At 36.6% G+C, this 26234-nt stretch overlaps 1 protein-coding gene across 1 annotated transcript; it reads right to left on the reverse strand.

The window, feature by feature from the left end:
• Positions 1-7088: 7088 nt before the first annotated feature.
• Positions 7089-23361, reverse strand: LOC127984221 (dihydroxyacetone phosphate acyltransferase). Its single transcript, XM_052586759.1, has 16 exons — positions 23194-23361; positions 22249-22440; positions 21843-22019; positions 19904-20033; positions 18999-19126; positions 16756-16831; positions 16089-16240; positions 15716-15846; positions 15346-15569; positions 13933-14184; positions 13772-13851; positions 13503-13643; positions 10787-10886; positions 10559-10652; positions 10412-10473; positions 7089-9173 (listed from the first exon to the last, which is right to left on the reverse strand). Exons 1-16 carry the CDS (start codon positions 23215-23217, stop codon positions 9130-9132), a joined length of 2007 nt encoding a protein of 668 aa, XP_052442719.1. The 5' UTR covers positions 23218-23361; the 3' UTR covers positions 7089-9129.
• Positions 23362-26234: the final 2873 nt, after the last annotated feature.

A 26234-nucleotide genomic window follows, 5' to 3' on the forward strand; every position in this document is an offset into this window, starting at 1 on the left:
CGCAGCATAAATGGCTGTCCACTGCTCTGGGTGTGTGCTCACAGTGTTCACTGCTCTGTGTGTGTGCACTTCGGATGGGTTAAATGCAAAGCACAAATTCTGTGTATGGGTCACCATACTTGGCTGAATGTCACTTCACTTCATGTGATTAATTATCCATTCTTCATTAAATCCACAGAAAATAATTGTTTATGTATTCTATAATTAAAATTGGACAAATTTACCTACTGTTGAATGGATGGCATGGCATGGCAGTTATCTGTATTATCCAGAACTGTGACCAGAATAGCGAATATGAAAAAATAGAGGGCCGGCTTGATAGCTCATATCATCGCCATCGCTAAACTTAGGTTATAAAAATACAGTGAGAACATAGTTTTTAAATGTTGACGTCCAGTTTTCTTGTCGTAATTATACACAAGTCAGTATGATTCTTTAGAGTCTTCACGAAAAGTCTAACAGTGGTTTCCAACCTGTGGGCTGCGTAATATCACTGCGCCTGCAGCGGCCATGTTAGTTCCTTGATTATTAAGTTGGAATTGAAGTATAGTTCCTAATCATATCGGCCTAGAAAATCGCAACTTTTCATTTTCCGCTGGTCTTAGTACACAATAACTACAGAAGAGTCAAGTTTTAAATAGGAAAAATATCGAAACTCTTTGGTCATTTTTGAACGCGATGCTACTGGTCTAATAGGATTCAATGATGTATGCTAAGCAGTGTTGGGTATAGTTACTTTGGAAAGTAGTTAGTTAAGTTACAACGTTACCATCAATTAAAAGTAATCAGTTATGATACAGCGTTACCTATTCATAAAAGTAACGCGTTAGAGTACTCATGCGTTACCAAAAATTAAAAGCCGTTTGCAGCGGCTCACACATGACAGACACAGCCCCCGGCCCCTTTAAATGCACCTAGAAGTCGTGACTCCCGACAATAAATAACGTCAGTCATCCGACTAAATTAACACTGCAGGATAACAATAACAGGAAAGACAGTCAGCAATCGGCTATTCCACATGGCGTTTTATTTATTTATTATCACAGAACATATTGCTAAGCAATGCTAAAAGTGCTATCGCCAGACCAGGAGATTGGCTGAATGGGTTTGAAAATGGTAAAATTCATTTATTAATTCTGGGGGAGTTGGAGAATGAGCCTATTTCCAAAAAAGGTGGAGTGTAGTTTATTTTATGTAGAGTGCTCGTTGAAACGTTTAAAGTGCCCCTATTATGGGAAATGAAAGGTTCATATTTTGGTTTTGGGAGTCCCCAACAACAGATTGACATGCATGCAAAGTCAAAAAACACTTTCATTGTCTTATAATATGCATTTTATTTTTACCTTATTTGCTCAAGGACTCCCAAACAATTCGCTCAAAGATTCATTTTTCCAAACCCCTCCTTTGCATGATGCTAATCTGCGATGATCTGTCTGATTTCATCATGAGCCTTTGATACCTGATAAAGCAGAGTTTGTGAGCGCAGTGCTGCTTTGTTTACAGCCGTTACCGGGGAAACCGCTATTTTTAATGCTCCAAAAGCAGCACCTAGTGGCAAAGAATTAATTAGCATTTTCATTCAGACTAATGTGAATGACTAATTTTACTAATGGGTAATATGCTAATGTTTCAGGTTGACGTCAACATAAATCGGCTTGGGATTCGTTTTAAAAATGTTTAAATGATTTAGAGTTGACTCTTTCTTTTGAGAGACAATAACTTCATACACGGTGCAATTTCAGATTTAAAACTGTGTAGGATGTTTTCATTCACTTAGAGCTGCGTTACACACTGCATGAAAGCTAATTTTCCAAAAACCATAATAGGGGCGCTTTAAAACCATCACTATAAATACTCCTGTTGAAAAGAGTAATTCTTACACTTTACTTGTGCAAGTGTGCCACTTAAGGACCAGGAAATAACCTAGATTAATAGAAACCGTCTGCTCATTTTGTGTAATTGCTTTAAAATGACCTCTCTTATTCTCTTATAAGCCCATATCAGAATGTCTTAGTCACTTCTGGCCCTCAGGAAGGACAGATGGGAAGATATTGTAATTATGAAAGCCATCCTGGCAGTGCCGTGCCCTGCTGATGCACAGGTATGTGTTTATCAATACTTTTTTAATTATACACGGCTCACCATTCACGTAATGAAATGATAAAACCTAGCGTACATGATTTGGTGATTCTAATTGCCTTGTGGTGCTTTCAGTGAGGTTAATGTTGAACAGGAAAACACAGGAAGCGAGCTGCTGCTGAGATTCTCATTTAAATACTGCGGCTCTAATTTCCTAATTTAATTTCCTGGGCGGTACAGCCACATTCCCCACGGGGCAGAGATGTGATGCTTCATGACTAAACCCTGATGAAATGCACCCCTTCATACAAATCATACAGGGTATAAAATCAATATAGTCTTGGCTTTTCAGACCTCGGTTTCTCTGCGTGATAACATCATGCTCCAGTCCTGTTACCCAATCTGACTGAGATATCACAAGCTTCATTATGAATCAATGGGCTGTGCTTTGATTCAGTGCATCCTGCTTTTCTCGTAAGATGACAAAATCTGTAGTTCTCCTCCCTCTGGGGAATTAGGAAAGGCTTATCAAATGCTTTCTTGTAAATGTGCTCAATTAGCAGTTAATACAGGCACATAGATATGATGGAAATGGTGGATGAGGAGTAATGGAAGTTATTTCAGTACGTCTCATTGATTAGGGCTCATTCTGTGGCTCTCAAATGACCTTCACATACATAAAAGTGTCCAAATGCGAATGGTTAGTTCACCTGAAAATGTAAATTATGTCATTAAATACGCAGCCTCATGTTGTTCCAAACCCCATAAGAACTTTGTTCATCTTCAGAACACAAATTAAGATATTTTTGATGAAATCCGAGAGCTTTCTGGCCCTTGATAGGTAGCAACATAGCTACCACATTCAAAGTCCAGAAACTTAGTAAAGACTTGTTTTAAATAGTCCATGTGACATCAGTAGTTCAATTGTAATTTTATGAAGCTATGACGATACTTTTTGTGCGCAAAGAAAACAAAAATAATGTCTTTATTCAACCATTTCTTCTCTTCTGTGTCAGTCTTCCCCATGACGAGGGCATGTGGTGCTGCTGAAACAGGAGCCTGCGTGATATTTTGATTTGAATACAATGACATTAAACATTATAAAGGCTGGAATGCTATACAACTTTTGACCAGAGTTTTGCACCAATTTACGGTCTGGAGAAGTTGAAGCTAATTGCCTAAAGGCAAAGCCAGTCTGCAGATCTTAGCCGACCGATTGCAATGACATGGTATGATGAGGTGTGATGATAAACTCACACTTCTGTCTGAATTTAATGTGTTCACAATGACTTGAAAGTCTGGTAGTGTATGAACCTCAATGGTAAATGTGTGTATTTCAGATTTATGTGAGTAATACTTACTGGATCTTGGATCTAATATTCATATCATTGGATGGTATCCATATTATTACCAGTATGCTGGTGTTGAAATCCATGGATCTCCCATTACATGTCAAGGGAGAATTGAGGTCAGGCTAATTTGTCTAAAAAGAGTTCATACCTTATGATGATGAGGGCAAGTGAACCCATTTTAAGTTCAGTAACTATCAGCTGTGCGGTTTATCCATGTGTTTCTCCCACAGTGATAACTCACACTTCTGAGGTTGTGACAAATCCAGAAAGGGATCGCTCTCAAGAGGCTTTACACTCACAACTTCAATTAGATTGTATTGAACTTTATTAAATCATCTCCAGGCTGTCACTTCGTTGCGGTTGCCATGTGAGAATCATTATTTATTTGGCTGTCAGTAGTGCACTGACGGAGATTCCCACGGCGCTGACACTCCTGAACACTCATCCGATGGAGCCGCTTCCCGGTGGAAGAGGGAACAGTGTGTCCAGCGAGTCGGGGTGAATTATCCCCCTGAAGATTCGGTGACTGGTTGTGCCGACTGCGGGAGGCTGCTTTAACAAATCCTCTCATTTCCTCAGTTTTCAAATGCAGAGCAAAAACCAATTATAATTTTTTTTCTGTTTCAATTTTAAGATGTGAATATGACTCTGAGCGACGTAAAGGCCAAGAAATTGAAATGACGAGTTCCTATGGATCTACGCACACCTCTTCAAACCGTGGAGAAAGTGCGTATGGTCTAATGTACAGAACAGGCTTAGATGATATATATTTGATTTGACGTGGATGAAAACAATGTTGTGATGGATATATATGCAGTCTGCTTAATGTCTGCACTCATTTGCCAGCCAGACAAATCCTGCACTGAACTGTTTTCAAGTCTGTGCTGCAGAACTTTTCATAGAAGAAGTACTCGGTAGCAAAGCATGTGAATACAGTCGGCCGTCACAGACTCCATTCGGCTTTCCATGTGTTCTGGGTGAAAACTCTGAAAACGGATCAATCCAAAATGAATGTTTAATGGAAAACATATTAGATGATAGGCTGTCAACTGATTAAATGATCAGCTTTTCCCTACTAACGTGAAGTGAAGCGTCTCCATTGACTTCCATTTTTAATAATGGCCTCTAGTCTCTTTGCTATGCTTTTTTGCTAACGCTACTGTTTACAAATCAGAACGATAATAAGCAGATTAATAAGAACTTAATAATGATCTTCATTATTTTACATGCAGGGAAAAGCTTAGGTTTAATCGATTCAATTTTAACCATAATAGGTTTCATTTTCAATTGTGTAGGGGTCATTTTTCCCACGTTATCTGGAATTTGTGGGGCATTTTTGTTGATTTTGCTGTGCCCATTCTGACCCTGGTATAGCCTACAAACATTTTTTTTTTATAGAGAGAGAGAGAGACTTGTGATTATGTTCACATTTGGCAAAATTATAAGCAATCATGCACCCAGGATTTGCAAGTATGTTTCGTATGTAACAGTATATTCTGTACATGCATGCCTACAATGCATATTTCTCTGTAGGAATTGTTTACTTCTTTTAGACAGCCTTTTTCCTCCTTCAACAAACGCCATTATGCACAGGATTGTGGCAAAATACTTTACACAGACCTGATTTAAATGTATCACATATTTTCAAAGCAATACATTATTTTCACTTATTTGTTCATAACCTTTTTAATATTCATGAGCTTAGTCAGTGTCATTTCCCGACATCGCACCCAGCAAGTGTGTGTGCACCCCGCTGCCTGCACCGCTTTTTTAAATACGCGACATGCATTACTTTTAGACACAGCAAATGTGCTTGATATCATCAGATGATGAAACACTGAAATATGTGCAGTGACTTTGAAAAGAATCCCCAGTGGACAAAAAGTCTGGGCTGTGACCCTAAGGCAGTATGACACTGAATAGACCTCACAGTCTCGGTCAGATCAGAGATTTTCTGGAAGAGCTGGAAATGAAACTCTTGAATGCATCACTAAAGAATAAAAAGTTGAAATTGGTTAAAAATGAACGAGCCAATCATATAAAGCCATTTCAGCATTTTATAAAAGTCTGTTAACTGACCACAGAAATGCATGGATGGCTGCAAACAAATCTCTCCTGCAAAATTGCGATTTCAATTATAAAACTAATTATTTTATTTTTTTTGGTAGCAAATTCCAAATATAGCTGACTCACAACACGGCATGCAGAACATGTTGAAGATTAGCTGCAAATGCGCGAAATAGCAAGCTGTTTCCACACAAAATCAGTTTATTCAGCGTACTGAAGCATCTCCGCCATTGACATCCATTCAAAGTAATCCACTTTTGAGTAATGCTCCCCTTGGAGAAGGGCTCTGGTGGTGTTTGCATCAAATTAAAATGCAGTGTGTACTCAGATTAAGGTAGGCCCGACGTTGTTTGCATTTGCGATGACATTTTGCGGCCAATATTTCCAGTTCCACATGGCAGAATAAACAGCAGGACTTCGCAGCTTAATGTTCATTCGTTGAATGTGTTCTGCCAAATGGGCCTAATCAATCAAATACAACTATGGATATGAATAAGAAAAGAAATACAGGATATTTAAACAGTTACAATATGCAGAACTGTAGCTACAGCATGAGCACTGGACATGTCCAGAGCAACAGTAGACGTGTCCTGTTCTCCGAGAGAGAGATTGCTGGCATATTGATTGATATCCTGTTGACAAGATGAATGAAATGGAAAGGAAAAATGAGTAAAAGGTTTTGCTTGGCTGCACAAATTTGGTGAAAGGACCCAACTGGCTGCTTAATACGAGCAGGTAAATTCAGATCCAAGTCTGCCATCTAGAGGACAGCACTGATGAAACAACAACTTCAAGGATGAGGATCGATGGAATAATTGTTTTCTAAACGTAAGATTCTGCACTGTTTTTACTGGACCAGCAGATTATTTTGACTTGATTTGGAAGATTAAAAAAAAAAAATGTGTTACTCTATTTTTAAACAAAAGCATTAATTATTTTAGTAAAGAATGGAAACAGTTGCATAGGATCCCAGGATGCATATCCACAACACTGATGAAATGTCAAAAGTGGCACAATTTGGACAAAATGGAAAAAGTGTACATAAGTTTATGATCAACGTATAGGCAATTATTCTAAAAAGGGTATGAAACTGTAATAGAAATGAGTTGCTCTGTTTTTTATTAAATTATATAATAATTAAATAATTAGATATTTGTAAATTATTACTTTTATTACATAAAGAGAAATGAAACTGATCAAAACCGACAGTAAAGTTTGTTGAATGTTTCAAAAGATTTCAATTTCAGTTAAAAGCTGTTGTTGTTGTTTTTGGGTTTTTTTTACTTTCTGATCATCAAAAATTCCTGAAAAACAAATGTACTATTGTCTCCAGAAAAAAAGAGAGAGCGAAAGCAGCACAAAAGTAAAAAAAAAAATAGGTTTCATGAGCATTAAATTATCATACTATAATGATTTCTGAAGGATCGTGTGACACTGAAGACTAGGGAAATGATGCTGAAAATACAGCTTTGCATCACAACCTTAACTAAATGCTGGGTACATTTTTTTTTCTTTTTTAAACAATCAAAATGGCTGGAGAACAGAACAGAAAGACTGATCATATACAGTACATATTACAAAAACACAGCATTTGGGTTTCACTTGGCTTTAATGCATATTTAAACTTTAGTTTTAGTCCCATTTCTCCAAAAAATTATCAGACAGAAGCATTGTTCAATCACAATATTAACATTATTAGAAAAACACTCAATCCATAGATAGAAAAAAGAAAACCTTTCAAAACTGTCCAAAAGTCAAAAGGAGTGAAAACCATTTCAAGATGAGTTCATCTAATTATGTAAAAAGCTGCTTGTCCATGTAAACATAAATATGGTTTCAGCTTTTTTTTTTTTTTTTTTTTTTCTTAATATGATGAACTGTGCAAGAATCAACCCAAACCCAGAACGGATGAATGCTATGGCTTTACTTATGGCTTGCGTTTGTGGTTGCATCATCCATTCAGTGAGTACAGACCAACAACGTCTGATGATCAAAAATATACCTGAATTTCCATTCAAATTCACACAATGGGCACATTATAGATTTTAGTTTTTTCCAAGAAAAAGTGCAGCATATAAATGTATCTAAACCTTGTAGTTAAGTTCTAAAAGCTGTATCCAACACTTCATCACCACAACTTTAAAAGTGACATTTTGTCCAATATTGAAATCTTGGGTCAGTATGATTTAATTCTTAACAGACTAAATCTGATAAAATGGATATAATGTTTTGAAATAACATTAGAGGGGCATTAAACAGAGATTCAGCAGTTTCGTGCGACATGCCTCTGTATTGTCTGATCAATCTTAGTAATAAAAAAATATTTCATCATATTAATTATTGAAAGATAGGGTGAAATATCCAAACAATGGAGTAATACATCAAATAAAACCTGTCGATTCATTATGCATTATTCTGAAGCAGAAAAGCTGCAGTTTACAACAGGCATGTAAACACTGTTATGGCAATAAAGCATCTCCATATCTGACTCATGACAACAGCCGTTCTGTAAACCCAAAAGTTGACCCAAAAATTCAAATGAGCTGAAATTTGACTCACCATCAGGCTATCCATGATGTAGATGAGTTTGTTTTTCAACAGATTTTTTTAAATGTATCATTACATCACTTACTTACCCCTGGATTCCCTGCAGTGAATGGGTGCCGTCAGAACGCGAGTCCAAACAGCTGATGAAATCACACCGCTCCATTAATTAACGTCTTGAGAAGGTTTCAAGTTAAAAACATTGTTTATTACAAACATTCAGATTTTCAGTTTATACATTAAAAGTGGATCATTATCATGTTTTCATCAGCTGTTTGGGCTCTCATTCTGACGGCACCCATTCACCACAGAGGATCCACTGGTTATGCACTGTAATGCTATATTTCTCCAAATCTGCCCCGACGAACAAACAAACTCGTCTACATCTTTGATGACTCGAGTGAATATTCAGCAAATTGTTATTTTTGAGTGAACTATTCTTTTAACTGCAAGTTTCTTTATGAGAGAGAGCAGATACAAAAAGACAAGCGTTTCTTTAGCTCTGAAGGAGTTAACACACTTTTGAGTGACCTATTTCTGTAACACGATCCTTAAAAAGCTTGATCTGTGGCGAACGCAACAGACGGCCATATCTAGAGAGCAAAAGAAAACAGTTCAATTCCGACGAGTCACGAAGAAAAGATAACAGACCCACCACAAATCCAGTGAGAACAAACAGTAACAGCCAAGGCTCTTTAGTGCAGACATAGATAAAACACACGCAAACGGTAGATGTTCAAACACTCAAAAAAAAAAAAAAGAAATCTCAAGTGTCACTCTCTTTATATACTTGGCAACATCAGAGCGGTTTAAAACTCGTCTGATAAAGACACGGTGAGGATCGAAGGCCGATCAGAGACACGGCAACCTGCTGTCAAGTTTGTAGGAGAGGGAGAGAGATAAAAAGAGTGCTTCTAGCGCAGCGTGGGCATCCCAGATGGCAAACCCGTGACGTCCCTTTAAAGCTCGATGACAGGTAACCTCTGTAGTCAGCGAAGCCATGCCACCTTGCAAAATTTGGCATTATGTTAATGAAGGCAGTTTAGTTTGGTTTGGCTCTCCAGAGACTCCACGTGTGCGTTCGCGACTACAGTCGAGCGAGGATGGGCTTCTGGGTAGGAATTTTACCTCCTGTGTGACAGGAAAAGTAAACAAGCGTAGCTGTAAATCAGAACGAAGACGCAGGAGGTCATGGCACTACGGCACAGCGAGACAAGAACTGGGTCACAGCGGAAAATCAGCCAAACAAACCAATTCTCGGAGAGGAAACTTTGAAAACTTCACTTCTTAAAGAGTAAATTATTGCATTTAATTTCAAAATATGTGTGTGCATTGAGTAGTTTACGTTTCACCTATAATATATTTAGATGTTGAGGCTGTTGCATCACTCGATACAAACAATACAGTAAATGCAAACTATATAAATATAATTCAACTATCAAACTCACCTAAAAAAAGCTATTTATACACAAATCTATAGAAGATTCTTTAATAGTACTTGTTGTAAAATAATGTTGTGGTTTTCTGGGGCCATCTTATAAAACAAGTCCTTCAAAGTTTACCTGAAATATATTTATTTTTACCAAAAAATGTTAAATTAATTGTACGATGTTTCTAATGATGCTGACTATTTGAAATCCTCTTATTTCTGAACACATATCAGCGTAAATAGGCTTCTGCAGTTATTAAAACATGAGTACATCCACTTCTCTGTGTAAACTGTAAAACTATTCACGTTCATAAGTATGAATTTGGATTATTTTGCATGTCATTTTAGTCACAAAAATATGTCTTATTTACACCATATATATAATGCTCTAAAATGCTCTTTTGCTCCAGCAAAATTTATTATTATTTATTATAAAAAAATAGGGTTGATTTACTGGGAATTTACTTGAGTTTACACTCAATATTGCGTACATATTATTTAAAAAAGAACAAAAAATTTTATATTTAGTAGGATATTTGTATATTATTATATATATATAGCATTTAATTTTTTTTATTCTTTTTTTCTACATCTGCGTACAGTAGCTTTAGTAATTACAATACTTAAACTTTTCAGTTTATAATTTTTAAGCTTTTCAACCAATGTTTATATTTTATTTCATTTCAGCTTTTTAAAAATTACCAAAACACATTTTTAATAGTTGCTACATTTGTAGTCTAATTATCTCATCACATGGATGGTTTAAAAAAAAAAATCATGTAATACTTTCGAGACCAATAAAATAACCCCAAAAAAGATAGTCAGATCAACTTGGAATGCACATATTATATACTGCAGAAATGATTAGACTAGTATGTTAGAGGATTGCTATTTCAACATTGCCATACGTGAACACCTGCTATTATGACATCACTCTTACCCATCATATCCTCCAGTGAGTTCACTGCAATCTTGTTGACCTTCAACGTCACCTGATCTTCTCTGTGAGAGGGAATCCACATCAGTTACACTTCTAAAGCCCCATGACACATCTAATGAAGCGGAGACTGTATGTAGATGGACTTACACTTTGACCTTCCCCACGGCTTTGAGCCTCAGAAGGGCTGCTAGAGCGTTCTTCTGCAGGTCTGAGGATAAAGCTTCGTAACACTTCAGGCGACCTGATGCCATGATCACAAACACAGATAGAACAGTGCAGGACCCACTACATGCATGATCAGATCAGTTGAGACAGATATACTGGTGTGTTTACGGATTAAACTTCCACACACAAAACACTGTCATCCTGTGTTACCTGCTAATATGAGTTTGAGTGCAAAACTCCTCACAGCAGGAATAAACTCCTTCTCTGTCAGGTTCTCGTTGGTCTCCTCACACAGACAGCGACACACCACCTGCACAAAGACACACACTAACTTAATAAAACCTAAGAATGTGTCCTATGTGAAAAAAACAATTATGAATTAAACAGGATTCTACAGTTTAATGTGCAGTAAGGGATTTCTGTGTGAGTTAGGGGGTGGAGCTATGAAAGGAGGGTGGGTTTTTTTGGGAGGGGGTTTTGTTTGAACAACAGTGTTTGTCAGAAATATTTTACCGTACTTTTATCTATTCATGTAGATAATATAAAGAAGTGTATACTAAAAATCACAAGTTAAGGAGTCATTAAGTTAATTTTTTTATGTGAAACCTCAGAGATGCTCACTGAGACAGCATTTGTTTGATCAAAAATACGGTAAAAAAAAAATAGCAATATTTGCTGGGGGCTCTATTTTTTTATATTTTTTACATTTAATTTATTCCTGTGATGAAAAGCTGAATTTCAGCATCATTACTTCAGTGTTAGGACTAGACTTGTGCCGGTATTCGGTAATGCGATATATTGCGGTGATTGATATGCACGATATTGTTATCGTGGGCACTTCTAAATATCGTGTATAAATATACATTACAAATTATTCAGAATTTAGAAAGCATTTTAAGAATAGTTAATTGTATGTAAACAAGCACGCATGAGAAGCACATGGAGGAACACGTGAGAGACACGCTGAATGAAAGCACATTCACTCTCTGACAGCAGATGGCGCTAAATGCAGCCCTTACCCTGTAAACCCCATAAATAAAGCAGCTGTTACTTTCAAAACCATATTTAAATAATCTTAAATAACCATTCAGATTTGTGTTTTCCCTATTGTGTTTATTACAGAGCCAACTACTGAAATATTTAGACTTAACAGGCTATTTATCTTCAAACATTCATATATATATATATATATATATATATATATATATATATATATATATATATATATTTTTTTTTTTTTTTTTTTTTTTTTTTATCTGGACTACAAATGCCCTAGATATTGTTTGAAAGTGTCTTGATCTTTTATTGTTCATTCACACTTTACATTATGGCTTCATTAGTTAACAAACTGCCAATGAAAAAATTATTCTGAACATTCATTAATCTTAGGTATTCCAATATTTAATAACACATTGTTAAAATTGAAATTTGCAACTGTGTTATTTAATGAGCTAACATGAACTAAGACTTGTATTTTTTAACAAAAATTAATAACTTCTATAGTAAATGTAGCTATTGCTCATTGTTTAGCTGTGCATTTATTGAATGTGCACTATGCGATGTCCGAACTGATTACACTATATTTTATGTATTGCACTGTATTTTATGTAAAATCATTTTCTATTTTTAAACTTAAATTCATTTTAAGTCAATTTTTAAATCATTTTCATTTTCAAGTTCTTAAATTGCTTGTTTAATTTTTGTGATTATTTTTCTTCATGACTTTTTTTTTACTTTCTTTTGAATTACCATTCTGTACGAAATGCGCTATAAATAAACTTGCCTTGCCTTGAATGTTAATGCATTAACTAAGGTTAACTAATAAGGTCTTACTGTAAAGTGATACCTATTGCTTTTTATAGTTCTTTTGCACTTTAATGTGTAAAACATTTAACTTTTATATATTTTTCTGTATTGCTTTAAATGTTTAGTTATTTTTCTTATAAGGAAAACCTGTTATACTGTATTATGACCACTTTTTTAAAACAAAATTTCAATACCGTGATAATACCGTATACTGTGATAAGAGCATTATCAATTAACCGCAACAGGAAAATTTGATACCGGCATATCGCTAGTTAGGACACATGATCCTTCAGAAATCAGTCTAAACAACAATGTTTTCAGCCAAAAACTGTAAAACTTTAATGCGTTTTGCCTGTTCGTTTACATGACAGCAGCGTTTTGGGGACTGAAAACCCATATTTTCAAAAACACCAATGTTATTGTTTCCGTGTTAACACGCAATACGGGAATCTTTCAAAATGGTGATGTCATGCGTGTGCGTAGTTTGTTCGGTGTGTAGACATGTGCAGTACGTGCTGATCTTAAAGGCAAGCACGAACAAACATACACAACAATTGCAGAGTACAGTACAGTACAGTACAGTTGTTGCTGCTCAAGAGTTTCTAACACTTCTTCAACAAAGTGTGGATTTATTTCACCAATATTACAACCAACAGCAGAGACTCATCATTTTACATCTTATAATCATCACTTCCCTACAGGTACTGTTTACTTACAAGGTGATAGCGCCAACTGCTGGCCTGGCATATGTAATACAACGTTTTTGGCCGATTTCGCAGACATGTGTAAACGTGAATCATTTTGAAAACGTTGTCGTGTATACATGAAACTTTCTAAAAATGCAAGGGGAAAACGTTTCCATTTTTGACCACATCGTTATCGTGTGAACACAGTCTAATATTCAGATTTGTTGCTCAAGAAATATTTCCTATTATCGTCAACGTTGAAAACAATTTTCTGTGGAAATCTTGATACATTTTTTTCAGGATTTCTCTGTTTTGATTGAGCATCCCAGCTGAAAAAAGAACTAATTAAGAAAGGAAAAAAGAAACAAAAAACATAAGGACCCCCAAACTTTTGCACAGTAGTGTACATTTGCACATTGTGTGTAAGGTGTCACCTGGTATCCCTGCAGGAAGGGGTCCAGAACCGAACAGAGGAAAGCAAGCGTGCTGTGACCGCTCGCTGACAACACAATCTCATGCTCCAATACCTGCAACACGCCACGCTTCATGAGCAAATAACACGCTTCTTCAAAGTCCTACAAAAAAAAAAAAACATACACGTCATGAAAAAAGACATTTGAGTACAGACTAGAGGTGAAAATCTTTTTTAAAAACTTGTCATTCGATTAAGTTTCAACTGAGACATTTGTGAATGATGTCTCACCTGAACAGAGTCCCCGGGGCAAAGAATAAATTCATTGGAGAACATGTTCCTCAGGAAGCTGAAACAGTTGTAGACGTCATCTAGAACACAAATTTCTTTGTGATTTGGTACAATATACTAATCCAGAGTAAAATAACATTCACAAAACATATTTCTCACACCTTTTCTATTAGAGTTTGCGCTTTGCATGGCCATCGCTAAGAGAGCAGGTCTCAGAAACACGTGTAAGATCTGGTTCCTGTAGGAGGCGCAAGAGAGCACAACGACCGCTCGGTGAAACACGGCTTCCTCTGGTGTGCTCTCGATCCCCGGCGCATCCGCGACGCTCAGCTGAACGTGGCCTGCAGACACACTCAACAGGTGTCTGTGTAGAGCTAAACTACTGCTGACCACTTCACTGCTGACCTCGTGATCTACAGAGAGAGAGAGAGAGAGAGAGAGAGCGAGAGAGAGACAGGGAGAGTGAGAGAGAGAGAGAGAGAGAGAGAGAGAGAGAGAGAGAGAGAGAGAGAGACAGGGAGAGTGAGAGAGAGAGAGAGAGAGAGAGAGAGAGAGAGAGAGAGAGAGTGAGAGATCATATTATTGGGGATTGTTCAAATTAAGGTCAAGTAAGCTTAGATCTGCAATATATTATTCATCAAGCGTCTTTCCTTTATCTAAGCAGATTCTGCATATCCTGGAGATATGCATGATCATTTTTGCCATACTGAGAAAATTTGAAGAACATGATATATGATATTAGGATACAATTTCATATGTCTATCGCTGCTAAGCTTTCAAATTTAGAGATATCCACGGATACGAACACTTTGCGTGAATGTTATTACATTTGATATGATTGTTATATACTGTGGGACTTTTGATGAACACATGATTTTATGTTGTTGTTGTCGACTGTTAATTCACGTTCATTATACAATAACTAATATTCATTTATACAACCTGTAATGTTAAAGGTTTTGTTTTTTATTATTATTATTCTTTAATCAAAGATTCCAAAATATATATATCACGGTTTTAACAATATTAGGCAGCACAATTGCAATAATGTTTCATAATATTACTGCTTTTACTGTATTTCTTAATCAATTAAATGCAGCATGCATAAATGAGTTCTTTCAAAAACATCTTACTGGACCCGAATGACAGCTAATAGCATATAGTAGGGCTGCAAAATGATGAATAACGATTCATTGCATACAAAATAAAAGTCTGTTTACATATTATACTATGTACTATATATACATAAATATACACAGTAGCATGTAAACAAACTTTTATGTAAAATGCATGTAAACATTTACATTCTTATAATTCGCTTCTCACATGGGATGGTGCGAGACGCTGCAAAAGACACAAGTGCACTTTTAAGGGGGAAGTATTACGTTTTTTTCTTTTTACAAATAATCGACATCGGAACATTATGTCGGTTAGAGGTTCTGAATGCCGGTTTTTGACTTTGTTTGCTGATAGACTGATGTAAAGCTGTGCATTCTGACTTAGAGACATTTTAATAGATTGCACTGGTGATCTGTTGCGATTAGTCTGCAGTTGAGGTAAAGTTGATCTCTCACCGGGCCAGTCCAGGAACGCTCCAAACGCCAGTGCCAGGTGTCTGAGCCAGTCTGTGTGTTCTGTGAGGGAGGACAGCTCCAGGCCGTCAGGGTTCTGTAGCAGCAGTGTGGCGATGAGAACCCAGGGCTTCAGAACCATGTTCTCCTCCTGGATGCGCACCAGACGGAACGCAGCGTCGTTCAGGAACTCATGAGTGTCCACACTAGGTCTCTGTGGAATATACCTGTTAAAAACAACACTCAAGTCAGGATGCTTTATACAGCTTACAGTAAAGTCTGTAAAAGTTTTAAAGCTTGTTATGCCAAAAATGCATGCTTTTTGACTTTTAGAGCAAAATGTTCTGAGCATGGCTGATTGCAGCTGTCATACCTGGGCAGCAGGTTGTACTGAGACCGCTTTATCTTTCCCTCTGCCAGACTGCGCACAGATACAGGATTACCAAAATACACATGCATACTGCCATAGTCCTCACTCAAGACCCGCCGGGCCTTCAGCAGACCCTGAGAGAGAGATACAGAGTTGAGAAATGGATGTCAATCAAATTCATTTTGGTCTGTCTGTCTGTGCCATACAAAATGATCCAATAAAAAAACAGAATATCAATGCATCATTATACAAACATTAAGTGAGGTTTCATGCCTGAAATGAAAATAAACTTAATTCAGGAGACAGCTAAGATACATGTTTAGTTGTTATCTGCTAAAACATAGTGATGGAATGCATATTAGAAGGCAATGCATACGGAGGTCGATTCTTTGGGCTTGGGGACGCCGAGCAGCTCTCGGGCGTACAGAGACTCTTCCAGAACTCTCTCATAGCTAATGCTGACAGGAACCAGGTTCACATCAAACAGCTCTCCTTTAAAAAACGGCTCCATCACAATATTAAACAACCCTGAGGGAGAGAGAGAGAGAGAGAGAAAGGAAGAAAGAGAGCAGGAGATGAAGCTGAAACAAAATGAACCGTGTTCAAAGAGGCGGACCATTTTGTTTCTCTCATTCATCTAAATTTGCTTTTGTTCGCTTTGATTGATGAGCTGCCACCGTCAGGCTTTCCAGGTTTCAAGCTGTCGTTTTGAACCTCTGTGCCATAAATTAGTCAGGGGCTCTATATCATACTGGGACTGAGACTCGATTGCGAAAATCCTGTGAAATTTCATTTAGCTGGCATCTCACTTCCTGTGTGCAAGCAATGCTGACCAAAAAAATGTTTCCTGTCACCTTGAATTTATTTGTGCAGCGATAAAAAAGGCCGAAAAGTGGGGAAAAGCCTTGACGCTGCACAATACGTGCAGAAGTCAGCAAAGAGCTTTTATCAAAATGAAACATCTTAAAGTCACAGCAGCACAGATGGTCTGTTTTTAAAATTGTATAAAAAGTGTTACAAACATATAGTCGATGTACACTGACCTGTCTTTGGTGTGAGAGATTTGCACGTCCTGCTTCTAGTTCCTTCCAAGAAGAACTCAATTGGGGCATATCCATTCTGAATAAGCAACATAATACAACAAAACATATTTACAACGGTTTAAGAATGGAAGTACCTTTATTACCTGTAAAATCGCACTGGATCGACCTGTTTGAACTTTGAACTCTGTCTTGATCAGTGTTACTAGTAAGGTAACACATTACTCTTCTATTTAAGAATTACTTTTTACAATTAAAAATTGTAATGCGTTACTTTTAAAAGTAACTTTCCCCAACACTGGCCTTGATCAAGGGCCATTACAACTATATTTTTCAACGTATTTTTCGGACTATAAGTCGCCCCTGAGTATAAGTCACATCAGTCCAAAAATATGTCATGATGAGGAAAAAAACATATATAAGTCGCACTGGACTATAAGTCGCATTTATATAGATGCAAGCACCAAGAGAAAACATTACCGTCTACAGCCACGAGAGGGCGCTCTATGCTGCTCAATGTAGGCTACAGGAGCAATTTTGAGCATCATAGAGCGCCCTCATAGGCTGTAGACGGTAATGTTTTCTCTTGGTTAATTTCTCTTGGTTCATGTCAAATTAATTTTGATAAATATGTCGCACCTGACTATAAGTCGCAGGACCAGCCAAACTATGAAAAAAAGTGTGACTTATAGTCCGTAAAATACAGTGCACACGATGAAAATTCTGTAATTAAAGACTCAACCTCATGTTGTTCCAAACCTGTAAGAACTTTGTTCATCTTCGGAACACAAGTTAAGATATTTTGGAGGAAATCCAAGAGCTCTGTAAACAGCAAGGGTCCTACCACAATTAAGTCACAGAAACGTAGTATAGACATTGTTAAAGTTGTCCATGTGACATCAGTGGTTCAACTGTAATTTTACGAAGTTACGAGAATACTTTTTGTGCAAAGAAAACAAAAATAGCAAGTTCATTCAATAATTTTTTTTCAGGGATATTCCTTCACCATTATCGATGCATGTGTCTGGTGCCGCTGACGTAGAACACACAAGCGATTCACCTTGTTTACGCAGATAGGAACACAATACGCATGTGTATATTATGGCAGAGAACTGTCCCTGAAGAGAAGAAATCGTTGAATAAAGTTGATCTCTTTGTTTTCTTTGCACACAAAAAAGTATTCTAGCATCTTCATAAAATTACTGATGAGCCACTGATGTCATATGGACTGTTTTAAAAGGGGTCATATGGTGCGATTAAGTTTTCCTTTGTCTTTGGAGTGTTACAAGCTGTCCGTGCGCAGATAAGATCCCTAAAGTTGTAATGACTAAAGTCTCAAACCCAAAAAGATATTCTATATAAAAGTTAAGACTCGTCCACTCTCTCCTAAAACGTCTCGTTTAAACACGCCCCCACATGTCTATGTCACTGTGTGGGGAGATCTGCAAAAAACTGCCCAAATGTTTATGCACAGAAAGAAGTCGTAACTTTTATTCTCGCTGTAGTATTGTTGCTGCAACTGTCATATCGAGGAGACTTTGTGTTTCGTTGCAAAAGCAAAACTACTTTGTTTGGGCTTCCAAAAGAGCACACAACTAGAGGTAGTTGTGGTTAAGTTGTATTTAAAACGCTGTTCCAGAACAGTTCACGCTTGTTGTTTGTCGTTTCCCTGATCACAAATGCAGACATGGTTTTATGTGTACCCGGCGCGATACACAACGCAATGTGTAAAAAGATTGTGTAAGTCATTGTAATCAGTAATTATTTCCCTACTGGATGCAGCAAATGCCTTGTTTGTAATGGGTTTTATTGGTTTTGTCTCGTCGCGCTGTGACACGTCATCACAGTGTGTTCAGGCGCATAACATCTCCATCACACGCTTGAGGCATTCAGCCAATCACAACGCACTGGATAACTGACCAATCAGAGCACGCCTCGCTTTTCAGACCAATGAGCTTTGTAAAAACCGACACGTTTCAGAAAGACGGGACATAGAGGAACAACAATAATGTATAGTATGTGGAAAATAATGTGCTTTTTTTTGTTTTACCTTAAACCGCATAAACACATTTCACTACACCAAATACACAAAATAATGTTTTTTTTTCGCAACGTCATATGACCTCTTTATTGATGTTGTTACTACCTTTCTGTGCAATATGAAGCCTGTATTTTTCTTATATAAACAGGACAGTTTAATTGACTGATTTGCTCAATTGTTCAGTTGTTTGGATGAAGCATCTTACCCTCAGCATGGTCTTCACATACTCAGAGAACACAGCCCAGTAAAGTTTATCACCTCCGAACGACCGGCGGATGAAAAAAGCCCCCGACTTACGCAGCATCTCACCAATAAACTTCATGCTCATAAAATCTGCAGAAACATATGGCCATTAGTAAACAGTACAGTATAATAATGAATATAATATGAAATCGACAGGTTTAAACTCACATATTGATCAAATCGGAATCAAAAGAATAAAGACATTACTGAAAAGAAAATAGTGGTTTATTAAAACTAAACTCCACATAATTTTAACTTGACACTTTCTGCCTATATCCTTCAAACCATTAGGTTTCATTTGCCAGCAATATGATTTTAATCATTTAAAATATAACGATTTAGTATGATCACTTTTTCTATTGTATATTTTAATAAGTACAGGTCAAAATAAATATGCTGTTTGATTTTTAAATCACTGTTACACTGAATGATGATGGAACAATATTCAACCCATGTTTTAACATTTTCACAAATATTAGACATTTGTTTGAATTTAATATGCATCCTACGCATATAAAATCCCTTTTGTAAAGTGAATTTGATGCGACACTGTCTTTGACCCATTTAACCATGGTTACAATGATTTTACAAGAGTATATATGTTTATGTATATGAATTTTATAAACTACCGCAGAGTGCTTGTATCAAGATTTTGAATATAACACAGAAAGATTATCAATTGTTTAGATGCTCTAGCTGGCACGGTCAACCCTCAACACCGTGATTAAACAAGAAAACATCAGTTACAAAGTCCACCCAAGCATATAAAGGAGAATGAACTATACTTCGGGCAAGTGTGTCTACTTGTGCTTGTATAATAGCTACACTCAAAGCATTAATGCATCAGTGTAACCGGTCCCCACTCACCCATTCCAGCCGCAATCACCGGCAGGGGAAGATCGAACATGAAGAGTACGTAGGAGAGCATCAGGAAGTCCATGTAACTCCGGTGGCTGGGCAGGAGAACCACGGGGTGTTCCTGTACAACCTGCTGGAGCTGAAGAGAGAAAACACCATCAATGAACACCAGCATGACATTAAACTCTATTTACATGCCATCTCTATTAAACCAAACGAAAGACTTAAAAGTATTTCAATTAACAAATGATTAATTATATTTAAGAATAATCTTTTTTATTATTATTAAAAACTAATAATATTAAGATATAAACTGAAATCAGATATTTTCCCCTTCAATAACTAGTGTTTGTATTGCACTGTTGGGCTGAAGAATACAAAGTTCTTGCAACATGATGACATTTCAATGATTGACTCATTTAATGTATCAAATATTTGTCTGATGAAGAGCCTGCGTGATTGAAACGTCCCATACGCCATGCGATGGGTTTTAAATAATGAATGTTGGATACCTTTGGTGTTAATGCCTTTACATTTTAATATTTTTCTGCTTGTTTTTTTGGTCGAGCACCCAGTTATATTGATGTGCATGCTTTTGCCTGCTTTTTTTTTATTTTTTTGCTGATATAATGCATCAACACTATTTCTGTAAAAAAAAAAAAAGAAAAACATGCAACGCTTTTATGATTACATCTTAAATACGGCTCAAAAGTTTGAAATAATTATTTTATTCTTATAATAATATAAATATTTATTTTAAGATTTTGATGTTAACAAAATCTGCTTTTATTTGATAAAAAATGTGACCCTGGACCACAAAACCAGTCTTACAGGGATAGCTCACCCAAAAATGAAAATGTAATGTTTATCTGCCTGAGATGTAGGTGACGTTGTTTCTTCAGTAGATACCAGATTATGATTTTTAGCATCAGTCGTTGCAGTCTCTCAGTCGGTACAATGCATGGCGAATGGTAACAGAATCTAGGAGTAAAAAAACATGCACAGACAAATCCATATTAAACCCTGCGCCTCGTAACGATACACTGATGTGTAAAGACACAAAATAATCGGTCTGTGCAAGAAACTGAACAGTATTTATATAGTTTTAGCAACGTTAGAACTCTTGTGAACTCACTTCACAGCAGCAGGCACGTGATGAGGCTTCTTCTTCTTCTTCTTCTTCTTCTTCTGACTTTAAGTTGGACTGCAGACTTGTAAGTGCATTACCACCACCTATCTCTCAAGTGGACCACTGAAACTCCTAACTGAAAATTGCAGATAGAGTGTCAATGTCCATTTGAGAGATAAGTGGCAGTAATGCACTTATAAGTCTGCAATCCGCCATAAAGCAAAAAGAAGAAGAAGACGCTTCACACGCCTGCAGCTGTTCAGTTCAGGCAGTGCATCAGAGGTAAAACATGATATAAATACTGTTTAGTTTCTTGCACGGACCAATCGTTTTGTATCTTTACACATCAATGTATCGTCACAAGCCACAGGGTTAAATTTTGTTTGTGTAAGTTTTTCGTTTTTGTTTTATTGTATGTTTTAGCCGTGATTCCCATACACTTATATTATAATACTGGTAGACTACAACAGTAAAAAAAAAAACTAATTTTGTGTTCTACTGAAGAAACAAAGTCACCTACATCTTGGATGCCCTGGGGGTAACTAGATAAACATCAAATTTTCATTTTTGGGTGAACTCTCCTTTTAATAAAAGGCTTAATAATTCTATATTTTTCAGCAGTAGAATATATATGATAATAAGTAAGCACTTTTAAAATAATCACATGCTAATGACAAGTGACACAAGGGACCTGAGACGCCTCAATCCTTGTAATTAGGACACATGTTTTAGTAACATTAAAAATCCTAACAATCGGCTCAAAGTGTAGATGCCAGGTGTTTCACATGTGTATTTTGGGGACAGTGAAGAGTCACTCACTCTCTGGATGCCCTCCTCGTTGACACACACGCTGCGGAAGAGTCTCTTGAAGGCTTTGCTGAGCGTAAAGACAAAGAAGCGTACAGTGCTGAGCTCCATACGGTGAGCCATCTCATCCAGAATCAGAGACGCTTCCTCCGCAACACACTCGGTGCTGTCTCCTGATTCTGATGAAACCTAAACACACACATCTCAGTAGCCATTAAAACACCTAGGCTTTGTTCTGTATCCCTAGATACAGACACCTGAATGTACAGCACAACATAACTGTAATAATGAAGCAATCATAATTAAAGAAAACCGTTTTTCATCAGAATGTAAAAATGCCTCACTAGATTTAGGGTTACTAGATAAAAGCATGGTAAGTTATGGCATGAAACTGTGGTGCTCTGTGTTGTTTCTGTACCTGTTTAATGACATACTGCAGGTGATCTGACTGCAGAACGATGCTTTTTAGCATGCTGACCTTGCAGGGCACCAGTCCTTTATAGAGTGTGGGAGTGTAACATTTCAACGCATATCTCAGATCACTGGAGCGTCTTCTCTCTTCCAGAACATCTTCAAAATCATCCCGCTTCTTCAGCACTGGATGCCTAGGCTGCATGAAGACAGAAAACATGTCTTTCAGAATAATAAGACAGCTTACATGATCACATTTCTGCTTCTGCTCTTTTAAAACCGTAATACACTACAATTACAGTACATTAAAAAATAAAACAAAAATTGCAAGAACTGATACTCTCGATGTGCATATACAAATATATTCATGTATGACAGAATTATGTCAAATACATATGAATAACACTTTCTGTAAAATCATACAGTATATTCTATCTTTTTTTGTAAGATAACTTAAATAAAATAACTTATTTGTGGTCACTGCATTATTATATTAATTCATTTGTGTTTTCAAAATAGTTTGGCTTTTAAGTTATTCTGAAATGTGGGAAAAAGTACTACAAAATATTGAGGGTGTGTCCATTTCTTTGTAAAAAATGCAAAGAAAATAAACCAAATAGCAAAAAATGTTTGTTGCTTAAACACAGACATACATTTGATAATTTCTTCTATGTTTAATCAAATTCTGCCAGAGTTTATAGATAGCTGTACAGTATGGTTTTCTGATGGTAAATGACTCTAAAACCATGTTAAATCACTTTTTTAAACAAATGACGTGTAAAACCAGAGGTAAAACTCATGTGAGAGATTATATTCATTGGTTCATGAAATGTGCTTAATGTTTCCTTGAAGGAAACATCAGAGGAAGCTCTGTGAGAGACTCACACTCTGCAAGTGTTGCAAGCATGTGCTACTTGGGACAGAAAGCATGCACACATATTGAGTTACTCACCGAGTACAGTGCTCGAGACGCCATTTCATTCCACACCTATCAGAGCATGAGTGTAATAGATCAGAAGAGTTCTGGGTGAGAAAGTTTGGATCAAGGTTGACAATTCAGTCCAGAACTCATTCCAGTCATAGAAACACAACATGTTGGAGGAATGAAGAATCAGTATGAAACAGCGTGTACCGGGTGGGCGGGGCTTGGAGGTACGGCTGGTCAAAGTAATAATTTTTTTCAAAGTAAATATTTCTTTAATGACGTTTATTAAATCTCACTATTACCCCACAAACTTTACTAAGGTGTCCTGAAATACCAGTCTCGGCTTCTCTGACAGATATGTGTAAACGACAACAAAAAACGAATCGAGGCGGGAGCGTTCCGAAGTTTAGCCAATCACAAACGCCTCCTTCTGGTCAATCATTCTGTGAGTTAGAGTTTGCCGTTAGCTGGTTGGTTGGCAGTGTTTTTGGGGGCGGGCTTCATGTGATTAAAATTATAGGCACTGAAAATCTGGATAAAGTTAGCAACATGGATGAAATAGGTCATAATGCTGTAAGTTATCGCCGCTTATTTTATTATTATTATTATTTAAGTGTTCTGGTGTCATTATCCTTGAGTAAAAACAACCGCCTCAGCGTCGCGGTGATGGCATGAACACGTGGTACATGTTAGTTTTCTCAGCGCTGCACGGATGGGCCAATCACTGACGTTTGTGATTATTAGGTTGTTGTGTTCATTTAATGTCTTTATTTAAACATTCTGCGCGGTTGTTTTATTTTTATGTCAGGTAGCACTCTTTAAAAGTGATATATGTAAAACTGTATGACTTTTGCCGTACATCTAGTAAGACAAAAACGCCGTGAGACTTGAATGTGGTTCAATGGAGGGTTGGAGCTCTGGGCTTCCATGCGCCGTCTAGAGGAAAGAAAGCATCTCTCCAGCCTCTACAGTTTCCTCCTCCTGTCCTGTCCTATCACATGGGCGGTGTCAACATTTCAGATTAGGCTTCTTCCGGGACGACGAGAGTATTGACGGAAAGTGAGAAAGGACATTTTGTGTATATGACGCACACACGTGATACTGTAAATGAACCCTGTTGTGTAGTAATGCAGGGCTCTGTTTACAATGAAATACTAGCGTACTGAAAAGTGTGGACTATATACTGCATACAGTTTCTAAAACAAATGTACTAAAGCAGTACTACGTACGCTACGTTAAACATTAATATTATATATATAAATTTCATGAATTATTATAATAAGTAATTTATTTTGTAGGCCTATATAACGTGAAATATATATATATATATATATATATATATATATATATATATATATATATATATATATATATATATATATATATATATATATATATATATATATATATATATATACATACATCACGTTATATAGGCCTACAAAATAAATTACTGATTATAATAATTCATGATATTTTTCATGTTTAGGTGATGGAAAAAAACAAAAGAATAGAAAAGTCTTGGAAAATAAGAAATCAGCTAAAGATGCCATGAACGATACTGAAGGAAAATAAAGATACTGTCTTTCATCATGGCACAGACTCAGAGCAGCTCACGACAAACTCAACCGTAGCCTTTATTAAAAAACATGCTATCTGTGGCATAACGATCCAATGTTGAGGTTGTTACATTTATCATTCCTTTAATGAAGAACAAATGATCAAAGGCTGTTGAACCAGGGCAGAAGATGCAGCCTCAGAAGTCCATGATCTACAAAAAAAAACATTTATCTCTGGTGACATATACAGACTTTTCCAGTCAACTAAATGTACACCTATTTCTTACAATCGACGGCAAACGAATTCAATTCTGTCTCCATCCAATAATGAGATCATGGATTGAAGTCCCCATCCTGCGTCTCTTTAAATAATCAATTTCACTTAAATGCTTGTCATGATATGAAAGAAAAGATCTGTAGATACTTCACTTTCACTTGAATGTATGACGGATGGCCGTGCCAAAAGATAGACAACTTAATTATGCTGCTCAAGGCTTGAATACACCGCATGACCAGATTTTTGCTTTGGTTTGCGATCTGGATGTTTGGACGCAAGTCAGAGTTCACAGAATTCATTTAAAACTGAGTGCATGATGGACACAGACTTCACTTTCTGTCTATCCAAGTTGGGATATCAAACAAAAATAAATTCAAGATGGTGGACAAAATGAAAAATTTTTTTTTTGATGATAAATAGCCTACTCTTGAAGTCTGAAAATACTGAAAAGCAGGTGTTTTCAGCTATAATTGAAAACAAAATAAAAGTTTGTTAAAAAAAACACCTCACATTTGTTTGCTGTGTGTTTTTAGAGTATTTCGTTGTTAGCTTAGCAATATGCTAATGTCAAACTCCTGAATTCAGTTGCAGCTCAACATTATTTGCCTCGTGGAGTTTCTGCTCGTGTAGAGTGTCCCAGATCAGTCATTTATGAGGTTCTAAGATTGTATGTTTATTAAGGTAATAAATATTTTCTCGCATCACATTGATTCTCTCGTGTTCAGATTGTCTATTTGTTCACAGTTTACAAGTCAGTAAAAATCAAGTCAGTTCAGCACACATCCACTAATCACATGCAGGACTGCTGGGCCTCAGACATACTCAAAGAAAATCTTCTGCAGTGCTTTGTGTTCAGAAATGTCTCAGAACGCAATATAAGGCAGCACAAGTATGCATTCTCAGCACTGCCACAAGGGGCGCTATAAGCATGTGATCTGAATCTTGCAGAGAAAGTGATTACATTTAATAATGCTTTTATTTGAATGTCACAGACATTTGAAGGTAACTCTATCGCCCCACTGACCCTACACTTGCAATGTTTTGGCAGCAGGTAAAGTATTGTAAACCTAAAAGCATAAAAAAGCCAATATTTTCAAAATGTTTTCCACATTTGTATAAAATATATATATATATATATATATATATATATACACACACACACACACACACACACACACACACACACACACACAAACACAACAAAATGACTAAAACTAATCTAGAAATGCAAT

The sequence above is a fragment of the Carassius gibelio genome, chromosome B20 (genome assembly GCF_023724105.1).
Source record: "Carassius gibelio isolate Cgi1373 ecotype wild population from Czech Republic chromosome B20, carGib1.2-hapl.c, whole genome shotgun sequence".
Classification (NCBI taxonomy): Eukaryota; Metazoa; Chordata; class Actinopteri; order Cypriniformes; family Cyprinidae; genus Carassius; species Carassius gibelio.

Bases quoted from the DNA above. Each gene is read 5' to 3' on its own strand.
- LOC127984221 (XM_052586759.1), bottom strand. From the start codon at position 23,217: ATGGCGTCTCGAGCACTGTACTCG. The intron at 13,852-13,932 runs GTGTGAGAAATA...TTTGTGTTCTAG, and splicing joins CGCAAACTCTAATAGAAAAG to ATGACGTCTACAACTGTTTC. The intron at 10,887-13,502 runs GTGACACCTTAC...GTCTTTGTGCAG, and splicing joins CCTTCCTGCAGGGATACCAG to GTGGTGTGTCGCTGTCTGTG.